Raw genomic sequence first — 21,109 nt, 5'->3', positions numbered from 1 at the left:
CTTAACTTTGATGTCTCTACATGCTTCATGATTATCTTATAGAGACATTGTTCAATTAATCTCTAACTAAACTTAAAAAAGATCATGACTTGTGATTAATTGAAACTAGGAAGTTAATGACATAGTAACTAGTCTTTAGAATTGAACCAAAGACATTAATGTGACTAACCAAGTCTTGACCAAACTGAAATTTCCCTAAATATCAATCAAGACACCTCTCCAAGAATTTGGGTTTACCACTTTTGGAATGATTAGTCACTTTCATGCATTAAGACCAAATCTCACACACTTAATGCATATAGTACTTGTATAGGATGTTTGGTTTCTTTTGCAGGTGTTAGAAGGAGTAAAGGTGCCAAAATGTGGTGTTCAAATTTGAGTCAAACGGCTATACAACGGATACCTAATTTGGACTGGAGCACGCACGGTTGCACCACGGTCGACCGTGCAGGCAACCGTGTGTCAACAGCTATTTTTTGAATCTCACTATAAAAGACAAACGTTTAAGAGCATTTGAAGTAGACCCTCTTGCATATTTCAGAGGCTTATCTCCAGTGATCACAAGTGCATTAATTACTACTCAAATGTGATCAAGCAAGAGAAGATTCTATGATCTTATAGATATAGAATTGGGTTGTTGTACTTTACTAATCAAAATCATTTATCTTGTGAGTTTACTTAATGTAATGTTGTCCTAGTATTGTGTTAGGATCATCATTGCAAAGTGTATAAGTCTTGTAACTTCAATTAGTAGAAGCATAGGCTAGCTTAGTGATCTACTTCCTTAAAGGGACTTAGGAAGTTGATTAATCTTATTTGGAGATTAATACTTGTCCAAGGTGAAGACAAGTTGATCTAGGTTGGAGTTGATCTTTCAAAGGGAAAGAAAGATTAGGTTTTTTGTCTACCAAAGAAATTGAAGACTTGTAAATCGGATCTCCACCGGGTTTGGAGAAAAGTGCTTAGTGAAGCAACAAATCCCGATTAGTGTAATCGGGGAGTGGATTAAGGTGGATTAGTTAACATCCACCCGAACCACTATAAATCCTTGTGTCTATGTTCTTTACATTACTTCATTTATCATTTTAAACATATACACTATACACATCAAGTTTGAGTTGAGTTGGTTGATCAAAGTTAAATCGAATTTGATGATCAATCGAAAAAGTGTTAAAAACGTATTAAGTAACTATTCAACCCACTAGTTACTTACAATATTCATGGCCAGACTTCTTTACAACTCCCCAAAATATTAAAAAAAAAAAAGTGTGATACATATTTTTATATCATTTCACTCTAAGAAATAAGAATTAAGAATTCCTTTATATTATAATTCATAAATGAGCCCTCATAAAGGTTTTCAATTAGCATTAGTGATGGTCTGCATTGCGTCTCTTTCTCCCCCACAGAAAACACTCAAACATTTAAACCAAGCTACTTAAGACCCATTACCAACTCCCCAATAGGTCTATCTTTGTTTCGTAGAATCCCAAATGTTCGGTTAAAAACCTCTACCCTATATTTAAGAAAAATGAAATAAGCGCTCGATCTCACTTTCTCGTATTTACCGCTTCAAATTCATAACAATGCATATTTTAAATGAACCATAAATGATTACGAACCTCACATAAAATGCGTCACAAAATACTAACCACCCAACATATTTAAAAACAATATCAACTGGATTTGATAAAGCTACAAAATCAACCAAAAATGGTAATGATATTTAATGTAGTGGAGGTGGGTTTCAAGTTTGTGCACATGACAACAATAACATCGGTACATATTATTGTAAGTCGTCTAGGCAATTGGCCATAAACTTAATATCTGTGTAGCCATAAGAGCAACAAAGATAAAAAGAAATTATCTGGTTCGAGAGTTGATTCCACTAATCAACAAAACTCAAATCAAACCCGTACAAACAACTACACAAATTCGGACCATTTCTTGTTTGACAAACCAAAATTCCCGTACTTATTACACTCTTCACAACCAATCGAATGTTGTGATAACAAAATGTTCCAACGACGTGTTTCATCATCCCAAGTTAAGTGCTGCACAACTCCAATCCATTGAATCAAAAATCTCATCATAAACTTTGAAAGATTCTCACCTGAAACAGGTGGTGGATCGTGGATCTGGTTCTCTTGTACTGTGCAAAATCATGGTACCTGAAAGAACAGTCGCGTAGCACGAAAATAATTTTGCTAGCACTTTGACACGACCTATCCTACAAAATGAAGAAAACGTAAGAATGTGAGAACCTTCATTTCATGCAAGATGCAATTGAATATATACCTCAAACATGATGGCATTACAGAGAATTGTGAAAGATGTAAAAATCGCATAATAGATTGGTGATACAACTGCGGTGTTGAATGTATCCAAAGCCTGATCAAAATATATAATGACGGGATTTTATTAGACAATCAGCAACAAATTTAACAAATGAATGCTCAAAATGGAAATGAAGGAAGTAATGAACGAACCTTGTTTAAGTAATTGAATTGAGCGATTATACCCGTAACCGCTACCATTACAAATTTCCATGTTTGGTAACGTGCCACATCCTCTAATACAAGGTTAATGGCAATACTTATTGCTTTTACACTCATAACCTGAAAAAAATAACAAAAGGCGGATGGAGAAACTAAGGAACATTTCACAAAACTGAACAACCACCATTAGCTACTAAACTCTTAATAATTGTCTCTTTGAAATGAATACATTATCATCTACTTATTGACAAGCTCGGAATGTGCATTACATTCAAGATTTCAATAGAAGCTAATTCAGTTCCATGTATAGTCAAACAACGTAAATGCAGATATTAGTATATCATGAAAAATAGAAGTTCAAAAGACACTAACCGTCAATGACTAAAATATCTAATTTTTAACTTTTTAGTCATTCACTTGATGAAGAAGTACCTTTAAAAGTTTCATACTCACCATTGGTGTTTCTCAGTTATTATATTCGTTAAAAATTGTTATTATGTCATACACCAATAATCATGGTTATATCATGTTCAATGCTTTTAAGGCACACATTAAGTAGAAGTTAGTAATCATTTTACAAACTTATAACTTGGCAATTTTGTTATAATCTTAGTTGTTCAATCATGTATATATTAAAATGAATAAAATAATTATATCATTCACATATCAATTTTTAAATATTAATAGTAAAAACGTTTTGACAATCTCAGTGTCTCATTCTAATTCTTTTCACTTATGGGTAGCCTTTTTTTTTTTACAAGCATACACATTTGACCGTTATCAATAAAATATAACCAGAACTCATCCATTATAAAATACGCACATAAAAGGTCTTTTAGATTATCTAAACTCATCCCGATAGAGTCGGTCCTTAAAAACTACATGTCTATCAATTAAACCCTAAGAGTCCATGAAAATGAATAAATTAAGTTATTAAGAAAGAAAAAAGTACAAAACCAGTGAAACAAACAGGACGCCTCCTCCTCCTTTGGGATGTCATCTGGTGATACGCATGCACTGTTCAAAATAATGGAGAATCTGAAACCGCTTGATTAATTACTAAATATGCGTCTATTTGCTAACAGCTCGAGAAAATGTGTCCTCCTACAATTTGCACACTAAGGCATACCTATGCAAGTATTGATAAGGCATAAACCCAGTATTTGACAATTTAGAGAAAAATGAAGTGAAGCTCACTATACCAAACTACCACTCCACACAAGTTCCAATAAATCAAAAACAATACAATTCAAGATAATAATGGTTGCATCATACATAGCACAAAAACTAACAAAACCCTAACGCTGAAAAATTAAAAATGTAACAGGGGTTAAGGGTAAACCAAACAAAATCAATTTAAGTAATTCAATCAAAAGAACCTAAAGGTAGGAAAGAAAAAAACAACTTCAAGTTACGAAACAACTTCGAGTGAAATATAAACACAATCAATTAAAATTTGATATCTCCGCATCAAATCAATATTGTCTTCAAATATACTTTTAAGAAAATACATTGACATGGTGAATTTAAAAATAAAATAAAAAAAATAATAATAAATAAATAAAAACATTTGGGTCAAGCCATTAACCAACCCACCTGGCCAGCCCAATTAGCTATAGATGGTATTATTAATCAATCTGAAACTAACCTCCCACTTTCTTGGACCATAAGAGTGCACAGGACTACGAAGAAGATAATGGAAATCAATCAACTGTCCACCTCTATCAGCCCGTCCACAATCCAGTCAAACAAACAAACAAGGATCTTGAAGGCTGACTAAACCATAGTCGAAGCAACAAAAAGATTAAATTTGATATTTGAGATATAATTACCTGTGTCAAAGAATACGTGACCCCTGGAATGTCAAAATGTTCTGCTCTTTTGCAAGCCTGACAATCAAAGTTTTTCATGAAAAGATATGAGAAGATTATATTATACGTTATAAAGGCAAAATAAGAAAGGAGCAGAGTACTCGTTATTCTCTAAATACACGGAGAATCAAAAAATTTTCCACTATGCACCTGCAAAGGTTAGCTCAATAATGAATATAGATCAAAAAAACATTAATGAAGAGGTGAAAGAACAAAAATAATAATAATGAATGGCATTGTATAGTTCCACATCCCATTTAATTATTGGCATACTCAATGCAATGAGCTGCGGTTTTTGGAGTTTCTGTTGGTGTACATAAAGGGAACTTCACTTGCGGAAAAAAAAGCCAAATCTTGCATTCAAAGCACGACGTCAGCAGAAACAGACAACCTATGGTAAAATTACTCTAGCATGACCCTTGAAACCTTCAAATAGACAACCTGTTGGCATATGCTTATTAGCAAAAGTATAACATTGTAGATAATTTATGTGCATAATTTAAAGATGATTGTAGTTATATTGCATAACTTTGAATTAAACAGCACAATCAAAAACACTGACTCAAACAATTTCTTACCTTGTTTTCTTGGGCTATGAATCCTCGAGGAAATATTTCGGATATGCAATTTTGCCGATTAATCGATTGGAACTGTAGAGATGTCAAAAGATCGATTGTATTATCAGATTCGTCGATATTAAGATTTGGGGAGAATCGCAATCAAAATCAAGAAAAACAAATTAAGAAGTAATCATGGCTAGGGTTTACATGAAAGAGAATAATAACACTTCAAACAACTTCAAAGAAACGTTCAAATGTTAACTATACCTGTGTTCCTGTGTCGAGAACTGTTGATGCGTTGCAAATTGGCACTCAACTCTATCAAATTCATGAAAGTCAGAATCAAACACGGAATGAAACCTGAAAACATTCACATTATTTCGATTTCGGATCTGAACGATATGATATGAAACTTTGTAGATATAATCACGACGTGATTTAGAATACTTCTACAATTACAATTTTCTTCAATTCGTTGTCAAATATAAAGAAATTTAGGACAGGCATCAGAAATTAACAAAATTATCGACGGATTACAATTGATTATGTGTGAACTAAAAAAGAGTAGCACTAAACATCCGGTAAACAGTCGTAATTTTGATATAATCGACAAACTCGGAACTTTGAACGTTCTTCAAAATAAATTGAGGGCTAAAAACACGAACTATCACTATCAATCAAATTAGCGCTTATAGGAATGAATAGGGATTATAGAAGCCTGATCGTACCTTTGTCTGAGTGATATCCAAGCCATGATTGTGCATCAAACATTGCAATTAAATCAATTGTGACCGTAAGTTGAAAAGAATCGGTGAGTTTGGGAGAGAAAACAAAGGCTTGAATGAATATTTAGGGTTTCACGAATCTAATTGACTCCTGTAGATATCCCGTGTTTTTTTTTAATTATTAGAAAAGGGTATTTTAGGAATAAGGGTTTTTAACAATAGATTTATTAGCTAATATTTTTAGTGGATAATTAAGGCCCGTTGAATTAAGGGGTATTAATAATGTAATTTTCTAATCTAATGATAATTAAGGGGATTTTGAAAACATTTATTAGCTAGTCGATACTCTCTTTTAATGTATATAATAATAGAGATGGATCTATACTCTAAAAATGTTTGGATTCGAAAAGTAAGTTTTGAATATGATATTGTAAGTTTGTGGTTATATTTATTGATCTTAGAGCTTTTTGTGGTTTATTTTTTATATATAAATTACAGATACAGATTACAGATTACGTATATGCATGTTTCTTTTTAATTTTGATTTGAATTCTTATTGTTAATGTTACTTATGAGCTGTCGTTTGGAAATCTAAACATATTTAGAGCAAGAGGTGCCCGTAGTCCTCCTGAGTGTCAATTTTCAGTGTTTATTTTGGACACTGAGATTGACTAACTGGCTGTTGGGTACTGGTGTCCACAGTGTCCATTTTAGTGTTCATTTTCAGTGTATTTTTTTTAATTTATTTTGTATATTTTTTAATTGTGTAAATATTAAAAAAACTTCAAATAATAATAATAAATTTTTTTACATATTTTAAGAAAAAAACAAAACATTACATTTATTCTTGAAATATTGAAAACGATTAATTAATTGAATTCTCGAAGAGCCCATAAATTTCGATTTATTAATATGCATCGTAACTTGGATTTATATTTTAACGTTTCACTCTTTGAAGTTAGGTAAAACCATGTGCTGATTTCTACATCTTCTTCCTTTTCTTCTATTTCTCAAAATCTTCTTCCTTTTCTTCATATTTCTCAAACCTGCAAAAATCACAAAATACCTCACAAATAATGCAACCAAAAAAAAAAAAAAATGAAAAGAAAAAAGAGAAGGGAAATGGACACCGTCGGTGGCGCGACGGTGCAAATCGACAGGAGTGGCGACGGTGACGCGGTGTCGGAGGACGGCGGTTTCGGCATCGATTTTTGAGGGACGGCGGAGAGGGGACAACGGGCACCGTGTGCTCTTAGCCACTTTTGCATATCAAAATTGATTCCTCGATGTACTTGAAGGTTGCATCAATAAACAATTAAACATGTGGTTTTATTTATGGGGAGTTGTATGTACACAACTCATTTTTGTTATGTACACAACTATTATATTTTATAGTGTTGTACTGTACAACACTGTAAAAATGATGGTTGTGTACATAACAAAAATGGGTTGTGTGCATATCATCACCCTTTATTTATGAGAGATTTGAGGTTGTAATGGATATTTTATAATTGACTAGTTTAAAGACCCGTGATTTCAGGGGTTTGTTTAAATCAAAGTTTTTAAACAATATAAAAAAATTGACATTAGTGTTATAATTCAGTAGGCTTATAACTACCTTTAGTGGCTTATGTTCAATTGTTATAATTCAGTAGGCTTATAACTACCTTTAGTGGCTTATGTTCAATTTATGTGAAAGAAGAAAGAATAGAGTAAATTCTTATTGAAGAATGGTGTACATACTGATTACAATCTGTAACATACTTATAGTACAATAATTCACTGTGCAGTTAGGTGGAACAGTAATATCCGTGATCCACCAAATATATTGATTCACCAAATTTTACTTTATCAAAAGTGTCGGCCACTACACCATAACACTTGACTTATAACACTCCCCCTTGGACGACAATTTTGTTTCACTAGAGATCAACTACAAGTTACTGCCTCGTTAAAAACCTTGCTAAAGAAAAAACCCAGTGGGATAAAAACTTTAGCTAAGGGAAAAAGAGTGCAGCATAGAGTTGACTCCCCCTCAAGTAGACATCGCTGAGTCGTCACATCTTTTGATCTTGCCTCATGCCAATATTGTGAACGTGTGTTCTGAAAACAGTAGTTGGGAGTGCTTTGGTTAAAAGATCGGCAGAGTTTTGCTGGATTGAACATATCTCATTTCAATCTGGTTGTCCTTGATGAGATCTTGAGTGTATGAGAAGAATCTAGGAGGTATGTGTTTTGATCGGCCACTTTTGATATACCCTTCTTTCATCTGTGCTATGCAAGCTGCATTATCTTCATATATAGTTGTTGGACTTTTATCGCGTTCTAGTCCACAAGAATCAGTAATGAGTTGTGTCATTGATCTCAACCAAAAACATTCCCGAGTGGCTTCATGTAATGCAATCACTTCGGCATGATTTGATGATGTTGCAACCAGTGTTTGTTTTTGAGAACGTCATGATATTGCGATGCCTCCATTTAGGAATACATATCCAGTTTGAGATTTAGCTTTATGTAGATCAGATAAATAATCTGCATCTGTATAACCAAACAAATCTTGTTTCGAGTTGTTAGAATAAAATAATTATAAATCAGTAGTTTCCCGAAGGTATCAAACTATTTGTTTGATCCCATTCCAATGTCTTTTGGTAGGGGCTGAGCTGAACCTTGTCAACAAATTAACTGCAAAAGACATGTCAGGTCTTGTACAATTTGTAAAATACATAATAACCCCAATTGCACTAAGATATGGAACTTCTGAACCAAGAAGATCTTCGTGATCTTCTAGAGGATGAAATGGATCAGTATCAATATTAAGATCTAACAACCATAGGAGTACTTAATGGTTTTTATCTTGTCCAAATTAAAATGTTTTAAAAATCTTTTCGGTATAAGTTGTTTGATGTATAAGTAAGTCATTAGTCATATTGTAACGACCCTGGTTTTTCCAACGTTATTTATTAATAATTATTATTATTAATACGCTTGATTAAACGAATGTATGTTATTACATTTACATGTTGCTTTAATTGCCCGTACTTGAACCTTAAATGCCCGAAACGTCTTTGTGACACCCGGAACTTGCACGAATAATATTTTAAGATATTATTTACATTCATGATTAATTTTATTGATCATTTTAATTAACTAAAGCTATTAGTTAGTTACTTGGGCTTAACTTGGACTTTTACTGGATTACTTGCTAACTACTTGCAACTTGGGCCTTTTAAGTGATGATGGACTTGTGTAAGCCCACCCTACTTATGCTAATGGACATTTAGCCCAACTCTTTCAACATGTAAGTATTAGTTTAAACATGAACTAGCTAGTTAAAGGCTTTTGGAATATAGTTGGCTCACTATCCCCATGCAACCTATCCTTTTAACCAACTTTAAGCCTCTTTACATACAATTATCCAACAAACCAAACCCTCCCTCTTGACCCACCTGCTGGCCGTGGCCTAGTGTGCCCATATGGGTGTTTTGGTTTCCATTTTTCATTCACAACTTACTTGCATTTTCCCTCTCAAATACACACACACTTTACTTGCAATTTTCTTCTCTCTTTTTCTCTCAAGTTCTTTGTTCTTTGTAAGTAATTTGAAGACTTTTCTTCTTCTTCTTTCTCCCTAAAAACCGTGGCCATGAGACCCATAATCATCATCATCATTTGTTGTAGTTACTTGTTCTTGTTAAAGATTCATTACTTATAGTTTACTTACTTGTTGTAGCTACTTACATGCTTTCAAGAATCAAACTTTCTAGTCTTGATTCTTCATAATATCTTGTAGAATTCAAGAACATTCAAGAACATAATCTATCTAGTTATGTTCTACATATTTTGTTTCAAAAGATTAAACTTCATAGTTGTATAAACTCATTACTTGTAGTTCTTGAAGTAACTTTGAAGTTACTTCACTTAAAGATCAACTTGGTTGAATCTTTAAAAGTATGAGCAACTATGAATCATTTTCTTGTTTATTTAGTTTTCTACTTTATTTGTTTCAAAGATTTAAAGTTTATAATCTTTATAATTGTTACTTGTGTTCTTGTTTGTTGTATGTTACTAGAATACCACCTTCATGGTTGGTTTAGGCTTATCATTCATTTTTATTTATTTCTTATTGTTAGTTACTTACTACACATTTGAACAAGGACATGAAACCAACAAGAGCTTACACTTTGGTGCAAGTATCATGGATCCAACACTTGGTTGTGATCTTTCTTAGTGTTCATGAACTTGTTCATAAACTTACATGTAACCTTGGTTCATCAAACACTTACAACACTTGCACTTGAGTTATGATGGACAAACCTTGGTCAAAATGATGTTAACATATCAACGAGTTGTACACTTGAAGCTATACGCATCAAGGATGAGAACCGTGATGAACATCAAGCACCGAGACAACCGGAACTCTCCAAAACCCACTGTTCTGTCCAAAACCTACTGACCTGAGGCTTCTGGAACAGACCAGTAGACCTGGGCTGTTCTAACCTTGATTTTTAGATAGAACTTTTCGAGTAGATAACTTTTCATATAGGACTCGTCTTAATCCGAGTTACGGTTTAGGATTTATGGCCCTCCGATCGTTACCATGTCCTTTAACGTTGTGCAGAAATTTCTGACCTACTCGCACTTAGACCGTCGCCACGGTCAAACCAAGACGAGTTTGCTTCTGTAAATTTTACCACACTTAAGGGACTCATAGACGGAGCCATGACCACTGGTCTCACCTTAATTCAGTAAGGGTAGAGGCCGTGGTGACTGACCGAAGTCAGCCTTTGTTTTAAACGACTTTCATAAACGAGTCTTACTTGTTACCTTTTGTTTAATGATGATTGATGATGACCCTTATGACCTTAATTACGTACTTATAAACCTTTTGAGACGACTTATTGACTTAGTGCTATTTGACTTAGGTTGAGGACGTTTGGACCGTTACTTGCACACCACTTTCCGACTACTACCTTACCATTACTACTAATCATTGTGAGTTATAGCATTCCCTTTTTACTTTAACTTATTTTGGGAACTGAGAATACATGCGGATTTTATGTTTTACATACTAGGCACGAGTACTTAAACTTTATATATGTGTGGGTTATATAACGGCAGAAACATTCCCTTTAGCTCGGTAACGTTTAATCATTGGTTTTTGAACCGTGAACGCGAATCTTAGATATGGATCCATAGGGTTTGACATCCCCACTCGGGCTAGTAGCGCTAGCATTTAACGAGTGTTTAATACTTCGAGGTTATACGCACTTGCCAAGTGCACTTTAAGGGGGTACATTAAACGTTAAGTTAGTTACCGGGTGCCCACGGTTAAGCATATACTTTTACATACTTTTGAAACGCTCGTTGTAGCACTGAAATCTCGTGGCCTACTTACATTACTGTTATACTTAAACTATAGCTCACCAACCTTTGTGTTGACCTTTTTAAGCATGTATTTTCTCAGGTGCTTGAAGTCGCTTCCGCTATCTTACTAGTCGTGCTGTAGAACCCGCTGCCTAGAGTTGTATCGCATGACTACTTATGTTGCATTCAAACTTTTTACTTATGAACTTATGTTATGTAACGACCATTATGGTCACGTACACTTATTTAATGCTTCTACTTAGTGAAGCATACTCTTGATTTGTAAAACAATTGACGTATGTTATGACGTCACTTTTATTAATGAATGCAAACTCTGTTTTGAAAACGCATATAGTACTTAACCTTGTAATGATCCTGTTGATGATGGTCCGTACATGATGATTTAGTACGGGGCGTCACATTTGGTATCAGAGCATTGGTTGTAGGGAATTAGGATGCATTAGTGAGTCTAAGACCGACCCGAGTAGGATTCACTAATAGGGCTAATCTACAACTTGTTAGTTTACTTGTTTCCGCTGAACTTACTGCATGCTGCTGCTTACTGTTACTGCTATATGCCGTATGCTACTACGTGATTTCACTACTGCATGCTATTACTTGCTTTCGATTGCATGCTAGTTTCGTACGATTACTGATATTGCCATGCTACTTATTGTTATACATGATTTAAACTGTTGGCCTATTATTTGCTTGCTTTATGACATACTGACATGGAAAATTTATTTTTCCTTGTTCAGATGTCGGACGTTCCACCTACTGACATCCCGAGCGGCTCAGGCCCCGTTGTTCCACCCACTGCTGCACCTGTTGCTGCTGCTGCTGCTGCCGACATTCCTGCCCCGACACCCACTGGCGACCCCGGCGCCTCTAGTTCTGGAGCTAGCTCTAGTGTGCCTATCCCGGCGTCTTCTTCCAGACCCCTGAGGCAACTGGCTCGCATTGGTGGCATGGAGATCCCCGCGGAGTTCGGGGAAGGACCCTTCCGTAATCACTGGCGCACACCTTGCCGACGCACTGCCGACGGCCGCTTAGCCATGATTACGCCAGGCCGACACCGACAGATGTTGGCCGCTTTCGGATACGTTGAGCCACCCGCGCCACCACCGCATGATTCAGACGACGGTTCTTCCACCGATGCTTCTTCAGACGACACCTCATCTGACGACTCCAGTGATGAGGAGGATCCCGCTGACCGACCGATTCAGGCACCTTCTACCCCGCCGAAGAAGCGGTATCGCTTCGCTGGCATAATTCCTGGTCGTACTGTCACTGACGCTTATGGTCGGCGTCGTAGGATCACTGCACGTAAACGGCTGGTGCCGTACCCCGCCGACCCACAGATATTACCGTCTCCACCCAGAGCCGGACCATCCACTTCAGCACCACCGGCTCCACCTGCACCGCCAGCACCACCTGCCCCACCATCTTCCTCTAATGAGGAAATGAGGCGGGAGATTGAGATTCTCCAGACTCGAGTTACTGAGCTCGAGGAGCAGTTGGCTCATGTTTTGGACATCTTGTACCCACCATCGCCGTAGGACTTTGTACTAGATTCTGTATTGTAATCTCTTTTGTAATTTCATATTTCACTTATGTAATGTACGAACTTATTGTAATGTATGAACTTATTATCATTAATGAATGGAATTTGTGTTGCTTACTTCTTGCGCAAGTGTTCTATTTACGTTATCATCTCATGGTTTTGTGGTACTTATATCTGCTTGCGTTATTTAATCAACATGTGTTGTGATGTTTTCATGTTGGTTGTTATATAATGTACTATTATTATTTGCATAATGGATTTTGACTTGAGTCAAAATGTTTGTATAGAACATCATGGCCAACGGGAGATCTATCCCCACCGCGGCACAAATTGAGGAAATGATTAACGAGCGAGTCGCTGCTGCACTAGCTGAAAGACAACCCCAAGTTCCACCACCACCGCCTGTCAATCCACCTGTCGTCCGAGATGGGTGTACTTACAAGGAATTCCAAAACTGCAAGCCACACTACTTCAGTGGCACTGAGGGACCCGTCGGTCTCACCAGATGGTTCGAAAAGTTGGAATCGGTATTCAGGGTTAGCAATTGTTCTGAGGCTAACAAAACGAAATTTGCATCTTGCACGCTGTCTGATGGCGCGCTCACATGGTGGAATACCATGGCCCAAGCGAAAGGAATTGATGAGGCGTATGCTACGCCTTGGGAAGAATTTAAATGTGCTATGATCGAGGAATACTGTCCGAGAACCGAGATTCAAAAGATGGAAATCGAATTTATGCAATTGAAGACCGTAGGGAACGACCTTAACAGCTACAACCGTAGGTTTTTGGAATTGGCTCTTATGTGTCCAACCATGGTCACCCCCGAATTTAAACGTTTGGAGAAATACTTCTCGGGACTTCCTAAGTCCATCAAGGGTAATGTTACCTCATCCAAGCCACCGAGCGTTCCCGAAGCAATGCGCATGGCGCATACTCTCTTGAATCAAATCATCCTGGACGAGCCGGAGAAGGCTAAGTTTGAAACTGTTAGTGGTGAAAAGAGGAAATGGGACAACAACCACAACAACAACAGGGGTAGGAACTATGATCAAAACCCGGCAAAACGACATGAAGGGTTCAGGCAAAACAACAACATGCACAACAACAACACCAACCCCAACAACAACAACCGCACCAATCCGAACTACAAAGGAACCTTACCACAATGCAATAGGTGCTACAAGCACCACACTGGGTATTGCAATGTTATCTGTGAGAAGTGCCAACGATCTGGACATGTTGGCAAGGATTGCAAGGTTACCACTTTGAATGTGAAGCCAAACCACAACAACAATGGGCCTAAGAAGTGTTATGAATGTGGAAAGGCGGGCCATTTCAGAAACGAGTGTCCTAACAAGCGTAAGGATGGCGGACCACCACGTGCTAGAGCCTTCAATGTTAATGCAAGGGACGCTCGCGACAACCCCGACTTGGTGACAGGTATATTCAAGATCAACAATCTTTTAGCTTCTGTCCTATTTGATACTGGTGCCGATAGGAGCTATGTGTGTAGACATTTTTGTGATAAGTTAGATTGGTCGTTAGTTCCTTTGAAGGAAAGTATGCTTGTCGAGGTCGCCAATGGAAAACTTGAAAAGGTTGACCATATTAGTCGTGGAGCTATTATCAACATAGCTGGTGCAGATTTCGAAATTGATTTGATACCTATCAAACTGGGAAGTTTTGACGTGATCGTCGGTATGGATTGGTTGAGCAAGATAAAGGCCGATGTTATCTGTGGAGATAAAGCACTTCGCATACCACAAGGAGATGGCGAACCACTGGTTATCTATGGAGAGAGATGTACCTCGAAGTTGAACCTCATTAGTTGCGTGAAAGCGCAAAAGATTATGAAGAAGGGACGCTTTGCTGTCCTAGCACATGTGAAAGCGGTAGAAACTGAGGTGAAGAACGTGAACGACGTACGAATTGTGAACGAATTTTCTGATGTCTTCCCAGAGGAATTGCCTGGATTACCGCCGCAGAGAGCAGTAGAGTTTCAGATTGACTTAGTGCCAGGAGCTGCACCCGTAGCTCGCACACCTTATAGACTCGCACCTTCCGAGATGCAAGAATTACAGAGTCAACTACAAGAGCTATTAGATCGAGGGTTTATCCAACCAAGCTTCTCGCCTTGGGGTGCACCTGTGTTGTTTGTGAAGAAGAAGGATGGATCCTTTCGTATGTGTATCGACTACCGTGAGCTCAACAAATTGACAATCAAGAATCGGTATCCTCTTCCGCGAATTGATGATCTTTTTGATCAACTACAAGGATCGAGCGTTTATTCAAAGATCGATTTGCGATCCGGCTATCACCAGTTGAGGGTGAAGGAAAGTGACGTGATGAAAACTGCATTCAGAACCCGTTATGGTCATTATGAGTTTCTCGTGATGCCATTCGGTTTGACAAATGCACCTGCCGTGTTCATGGATCTCATGAATCGTGTCTGCAAGCCTTACTTGGATAAGTTTGTTATCGTCTTCATAGATGATATCCTCATCTACTCTAAGAGCGAAGAAGAACATGAGCAACACCTTCGGCTAGTGCTTGAACTCTTAAGACAAGAGCAACTTTACGCCAAATTCTCCAAGTGCGAATTTTGGTTGAAGGAAGTACAGTTTTTGGGTCATGTTGTGAGCGACCAGGGTATCAAAGTTGATCCCGCCAAGATTGAAGCCATCAGCAAGTGGGAGACCCCCACTACTCCAACGCATATTCGCCAATTTCTAGGTCTCGCCGGTTATTATCGAAGGTTTATCGAAGGATTTTCTCTGATTGCGCGTCCTTTGACCGCACTGACTCACAAGGGCAAGAAGTTCATTTGGGAACCCACACACGAATCAGCATTCCAAACTTTGAAGAAGAAGTTAACCTCCGCACCTATCCTATCACTTCCTGAAGGCAGTGACGACTTTGTTGTTTATTGCGATGCATCGAAGAGTGGTTTTGGTTGTGTACTGATGCAACGATCAAAGGTTATTGCCTATGCCTCCCGCCAATTGAAGATTCACGAGCGGAACTACACTACACATGATCTTGAACTTGGAGCCGTTGTCTTTGCACTCAAATTGTGGAGACATTATTTGTATGGAACTAAGAGCACTATCTTCACCGATCACAAGAGTCTCCAGCACATCTTCGATCAGAAGCAATTGAATATGAGACAGCGTCGATGGATCGAGACGCTCAACGACTACGATTGTGAACTCCGTTATCACCCTGGCAAGGCCAATGTTGTAGCTGACGCTTTAAGCCGAAAGGAGAGGACGGCACCTCTCCGTGTTAGGGCTCTGAACATCACCATCCATTCGAACCTCAACAACCACATCAGAGTAGCCCAAGTTGAGGCTCTCAAGGAGGAGAACATATCTCACGAGCATTTGAACATACTTGTCTCTCGATTCGAGGTTAGAGAGTCTGGACTCCGATGTTATGCCGGAAGAATTTGGGTACCTTACTATGGAGATCTACGAAGCCTGATACTTGATGAAGCACACAAATCGAGATATTCGATTCACCCCGGTGCAGGTAAGATGTACCACGACCTTAAGGAACAGTATTGGTGGCCGAATCTTAAGAAGGACGTTGCGACTTATGTTGGCAAGTGTTTGACTTGCTCGAAGGTTAAAGCCGAACATCAGAGACCTTCTGGGTTACTTCAACAGCCGGAAATCCCACAATGGAAGTGGGAAAGGATCACAATGGATTTCATTACTAAGCTGCCGAAGACGGTGGGCGGATGCGATACTATTTGGGTTATTGTTGACCGCCTCACCAAATCTGCACACTTCCTAGCGATGAAGGAAACTGATACAATGGAAAGACTTGCTCAGCTGTACATCAAAGAGGTTGTATCTCGTCATGGTGTACCTTTATCAATCATCTCCGATCGCGATCCCCGTTTTGCTTCCAGATTTTGGCGTTCTTTGCAAGAAGCCATGGGAACTCGTCTTGACATGAGTACTGCTTATCATCCTCAGACTGACGGGCAAAGTGAACGAACGATTCAGACCTTGGAGGACATGCTGCGTGCATGTGTCATTGATTTTGGAAAGGCCTGGGAAAGGCATTTGCCACTCGCCGAATTCTCGTACAACAACAGTTATCACTCAAGCATTAATGCTGCACCTTTTGAAGCATTGTATGGTCGTAAGTGCCGATCTCCTATTTGTTGGGCCGAAGTAGGCGAAAAGCAAATCACCGGACCCGAGGTAGTTCACGAAACCACGGAGAAGATTGCTCAGATCCAAGCTAGACTTAAGACTGCCCGTGATCGCCAAAAGAACTATGCCGATCTTAAACGGAAAGACTTTGAATTTAATGTTGGTGATCGTGTAATGTTGAAGGTTGCACCTTGGAAAGGTGTGATCCGTTTTGGAAAACGTGGAAAGTTGAACCCACGATACATTGGTCCATTCGAGATCTTGGAACGTGTTGGACCAGTTGCATACCGTTTGGATCTACCAGCACAATTGAGCTCAGTTCATCCTACCTTCCATGTGTCAAACTTGAAGAAGTGTCTTGCTGCACCCGAACTCATCATACCTTTGGAAGAACTTACTATTGATGACAAACTCCACTTTGTGGAGGAACCTGTTGAAATTATGGATCGTGAGATCAAAACTTTGAAACGCAACAAGATTCCGATTGTACGAGTACGATGGAATGCCAAACGAGGACCTGAGTTTACTTGGGAACGAGAGGATCAAATGATGCGGAAATATCCTCATCTTTTCCCGACTCCTCCATCTACTTCAGCTTAAATTTCGGGACGAAATTTTCTTTAACAGGTGGGTAATGTAACGACCCTGGTTTTTCCAACGTTATTTATTAATAATTATTATTATTAATACGCTTGATTAAACGAATGTATGTTATTACATTTACATGTTGCTTTAATTGCCCGTACTTGAACCTTAAATGCCCGAAACGTCTTTGTGACACCCGGAACTTGCACGAATAATATTTTAAGATATTATTTACATTCATGATTAATTTTATTGATCATTTTAATTAACTAAAGCTATTAGTTAGTTACTTGGGCTTAACTTGGACTTTTACTGGATTACTTGCTAACTACTTGCAACTTGGGCCTTTTAAGTGATGATGGACTTGTGTAAGCCCACCCTACTTATGCTAATGGACATTTAGCCCAACTCTTTCAACATGTAAGTATTAGTTTAAACATGAACTAGCTAGTTAAAGGCTTTTGGAATATAGTTGGCTCACTATCCCCATGCAACCTATCCTTTTAACCAACTTTAAGCCTCTTTACATACAATTATCCAACAAACCAAACCCTCCCTCTTGACCCACCTGCTGGCCGTGGCCTAGTGTGCCCATATGGGTGTTTTGGTTTCCATTTTTCATTCACAACTTACTTGCATTTTCCCTCTCAAATACACACACACTTTACTTGCAATTTTCTTCTCTCTTTTTCTCTCAAGTTCTTTGTTCTTTGTAAGTAATTTGAAGACTTTTCTTCTTCTTCTTTCTCCCTAAAAACCGTGGCCATGAGACCCATAATCATCATCATCATTTGTTGTAGTTACTTGTTCTTGTTAAAGATTCATTACTTATAGTTTACTTACTTGTTGTAGCTACTTACATGCTTTCAAGAATCAAACTTTCTAGTCTTGATTCTTCATAATATCTTGTAGAATTCAAGAACATTCAAGAACATAATCTATCTAGTTATGTTCTACATATTTTGTTTCAAAAGATTAAACTTCATAGTTGTATAAACTCATTACTTGTAGTTCTTGAAGTAACTTTGAAGTTACTTCACTTAAAGATCAACTTGGTTGAATCTTTAAAAGTATGAGCAACTATGAATCATTTTCTTGTTTATTTAGTTTTCTACTTTATTTGTTTCAAAGATTTAAAGTTTATAATCTTTATAATTGTTACTTGTGTTCTTGTTTGTTGTATGTTACTAGAATACCACCTTCATGGTTGGTTTAGGCTTATCATTCATTTTTATTTATTTCTTATTGTTAGTTGCTTACTACACATTTGAACAAGGACATGAAACCAACAAGAGCTTACACTTTGGTGCAAGTATCATGGATCCAACACTTGGTTGTGATCTTTCTTAGTGTTCATGAACTTGTTCATAAACTTACATGTAACCTTGGTTCATCAAACACTTACAACACTTGCACTTGAGTTATGATGGACAAACCTTGGTCAAAATGATGTTAACATATCAACGAGTTGTACACTTGAAGCTATACGCATCAAGGATGAGAACCGTGATGAACATCAAGCACCGAGACAACCGGAACTCTCCAAAACCCACTGTTCTGTCCAAAACCTACTGACCTGAGGCTTCTGGAACAGACCAGTAGACCTGGGCTGTTCTAACCTTGATTTTTAGATAGAACTTTTCGAGTAGATAACTTTTCATATAGGACTCGTCTTAATCCGAGTTACGGTTTAGGATTTATGGCCCTCCGATCGTTACCATGTCCTTTAACGTTGTGCAGAAATTTCTGACCTACTCGCACTTAGACCGTCGCCACGGTCAAACCAAGACGAGTTTGCTTCTGTAAATTTTACCACACTTAAGGGACTCATAGACGGAGCCATGACCACTGGTCTCACCTTAATTCAGTAAGGGTAGAGGCCGTGGTGACTGACCGAAGTCAGCCTTTGTTTTAAACGACTTTCATAAACGAGTCTTACTTGTTACCTTTTGTTTAATGATGATTGATGATGACCCTTATGACCTTAATTACGTACTTATAAACCTTTTGAGACGACTTATTGACTTAGTGCTATTTGACTTAGGTTGAGGACGTTTGGACCGTTACTTGCACACCACTTTCCGACTACTACCTTACCATTACTACTAATCATTGTGAGTTATAGCATTCCCTTTTTACTTTAACTTATTTTGGGAACTGAGAATACATGCGGATTTTATGTTTTACATACTAGGCACGAGTACTTAAACTTTATATATGTGTGGGTTATATAACGGCAGAAACATTCCCTTTAGCTCGGTAACGTTTAATCATTGGTTTTTGAACCGTGAACGCGAATCTTAGATATGGATCCATAGGGTTTGACATCCCCACTCGGGCTAGTAGCGCTAGCATTTAACGAGTGTTTAATACTTCGAGGTTATACGCACTTGCCAAGTGCACTTTAAGGGGGTACATTAAACGTTAAGTTAGTTACCGGGTGCCCACGGTTAAGCATATACTTTTACATACTTTTGAAACGCTCGTTGTAGCACTGAAATCTCGTGGCCTACTTACATTACTGTTATACTTAAACTATAGCTCACCAACCTTTGTGTTGACCTTTTTAAGCATGTATTTTCTCAGGTGCTTGAAGTCGCTTCCGCTATCTTACTAGTCGTGCTGTAGAATCCGCTGCCTAGAGTTGTATCGCATGACTACTTATGTTGCATTCAAACTTTTTACTTATGAACTTATGTTATGTAACGACCATTATGGTCACGTACACTTATTTAATGCTTCTACTTAGTGAAGCATACTCTTGATTTGTAAAACAATTGACGTATGTTATGACGTCACTTTTATTAATGAATGCAAACTCTGTTTTGAAAACGCATATAGTACTTAACCTTGTAATGATCCTGTTGATGATGGTCCGTACATGATGATTTAGTACGGGGCGTCACACATATGCTCAATATGTAAATCAACGTATTACTTGATTTTTTTTTCATTTCAAAATCTTTCTCTAGAAGTTGAATGGCTTCATAGATTTCTTTATTTAAGATAATTGATATAAACAACTATGTTCACATATCTGAACATTGTTTTTATAAAACACACATGCAAATAAGTTTATATGTATACCCTTTTCTTATCAAGTAGTCATTTAATGGGTTATACCACATACGTCCCGATTGTATAAACCCATTTAAAAATCTTTGTGATTTAATGGAATACATTCCCTTGGGTTTTGCATTAGATGTTCCTGATACCTTAAACCCTTCATGGATATTCATGTATATCACTATCAAGTGATTCATTTAACTAAGTAGTAATAACATCCATGAGATGCATTTCTAAATTTTTAGAAACTGTTAGGCTGATTAAGTATCTAAAAGTAATTGCATCCATAACAGGAGAATAAGTTTTCCTCATAAACCATTCATGGTCTTTGAGATAAATCTTGAGTTACAAGTCTAGCTTTATCTTGTAACTTCATTTTTCTCATTTCTTTTTCGGATAAAAATTCATTTTTTATCTAATACGTTTCACATCTTTAAAAGTGATAACGATTGATCCGAAAACTTTTCTTTTATTGAGCGATTCTAATTTAGCTCGTATTGCTCCTTTTCATTGAGCTCAATCATGTCTATTTTGATATTCAATGACAGATTTTGGTTCTAGATCATCATCTTTATTCATGATGTCATTATATGAAAATATCTCATCAAGATTTTTCATTTCATTTCGGTTCCATAATATTGCATAATTTATCGCAATTTATGTATTTACATTTATCAATATCCTCTGCAGAAGGAATATTGATTTGTGGT

General features: G+C 37.4%; 1 protein-coding gene across 9 annotated transcripts; it reads right to left on the bottom strand.

Moving 5' to 3' along the window:
* Positions 1–1,706: 1,706 nt before the first annotated feature.
* Positions 1,707–5,805, bottom strand: LOC139857165 (probable magnesium transporter NIPA6). Of its 9 annotated transcripts, none has more exons than XR_011762365.1 (11): positions 5,658–5,805; positions 5,197–5,289; positions 4,948–5,019; positions 4,471–4,810; positions 4,331–4,387; positions 4,147–4,219; positions 3,456–3,515; positions 2,490–2,618; positions 2,299–2,391; positions 2,172–2,225; positions 1,707–2,054 (listed from the first exon to the last, which is right to left on the bottom strand). XR_011762365.1 is itself a non-coding variant. In XM_071845898.1 (11 exons), exons 8-11 carry the CDS (start codon positions 2,613–2,615, stop codon positions 2,048–2,050), a joined length of 285 nt encoding a protein of 94 aa, XP_071701999.1. In that variant the 5' UTR covers positions 2,616–2,618; positions 3,456–3,515; positions 4,147–4,219; positions 4,331–4,387; positions 4,471–4,810; positions 4,948–5,019; positions 5,197–5,289; positions 5,658–5,805; the 3' UTR covers positions 1,707–2,047. The 9 variants fall into 9 exon arrangements, 1 of the variants encoding a protein (XP_071701999.1); XR_011762366.1 differs by having other exon boundaries at positions 2,172–2,230; positions 2,319–2,391; XR_011762367.1 differs by having other exon boundaries at positions 2,319–2,391.
* Between the last annotated feature and the right edge of the window lie 15,304 nt (positions 5,806–21,109).

Source organism: Rutidosis leptorrhynchoides, chromosome 7 (assembly GCF_046630445.1).
Source record: "Rutidosis leptorrhynchoides isolate AG116_Rl617_1_P2 chromosome 7, CSIRO_AGI_Rlap_v1, whole genome shotgun sequence".
In the NCBI taxonomy this organism is placed as follows: domain Eukaryota; kingdom Viridiplantae; phylum Streptophyta; class Magnoliopsida; order Asterales; family Asteraceae; genus Rutidosis; species Rutidosis leptorrhynchoides.
The sequence above is the reverse complement of the archived record's forward strand: the minus strand, read 5'-3'. Positions and strand labels throughout refer to the sequence as shown.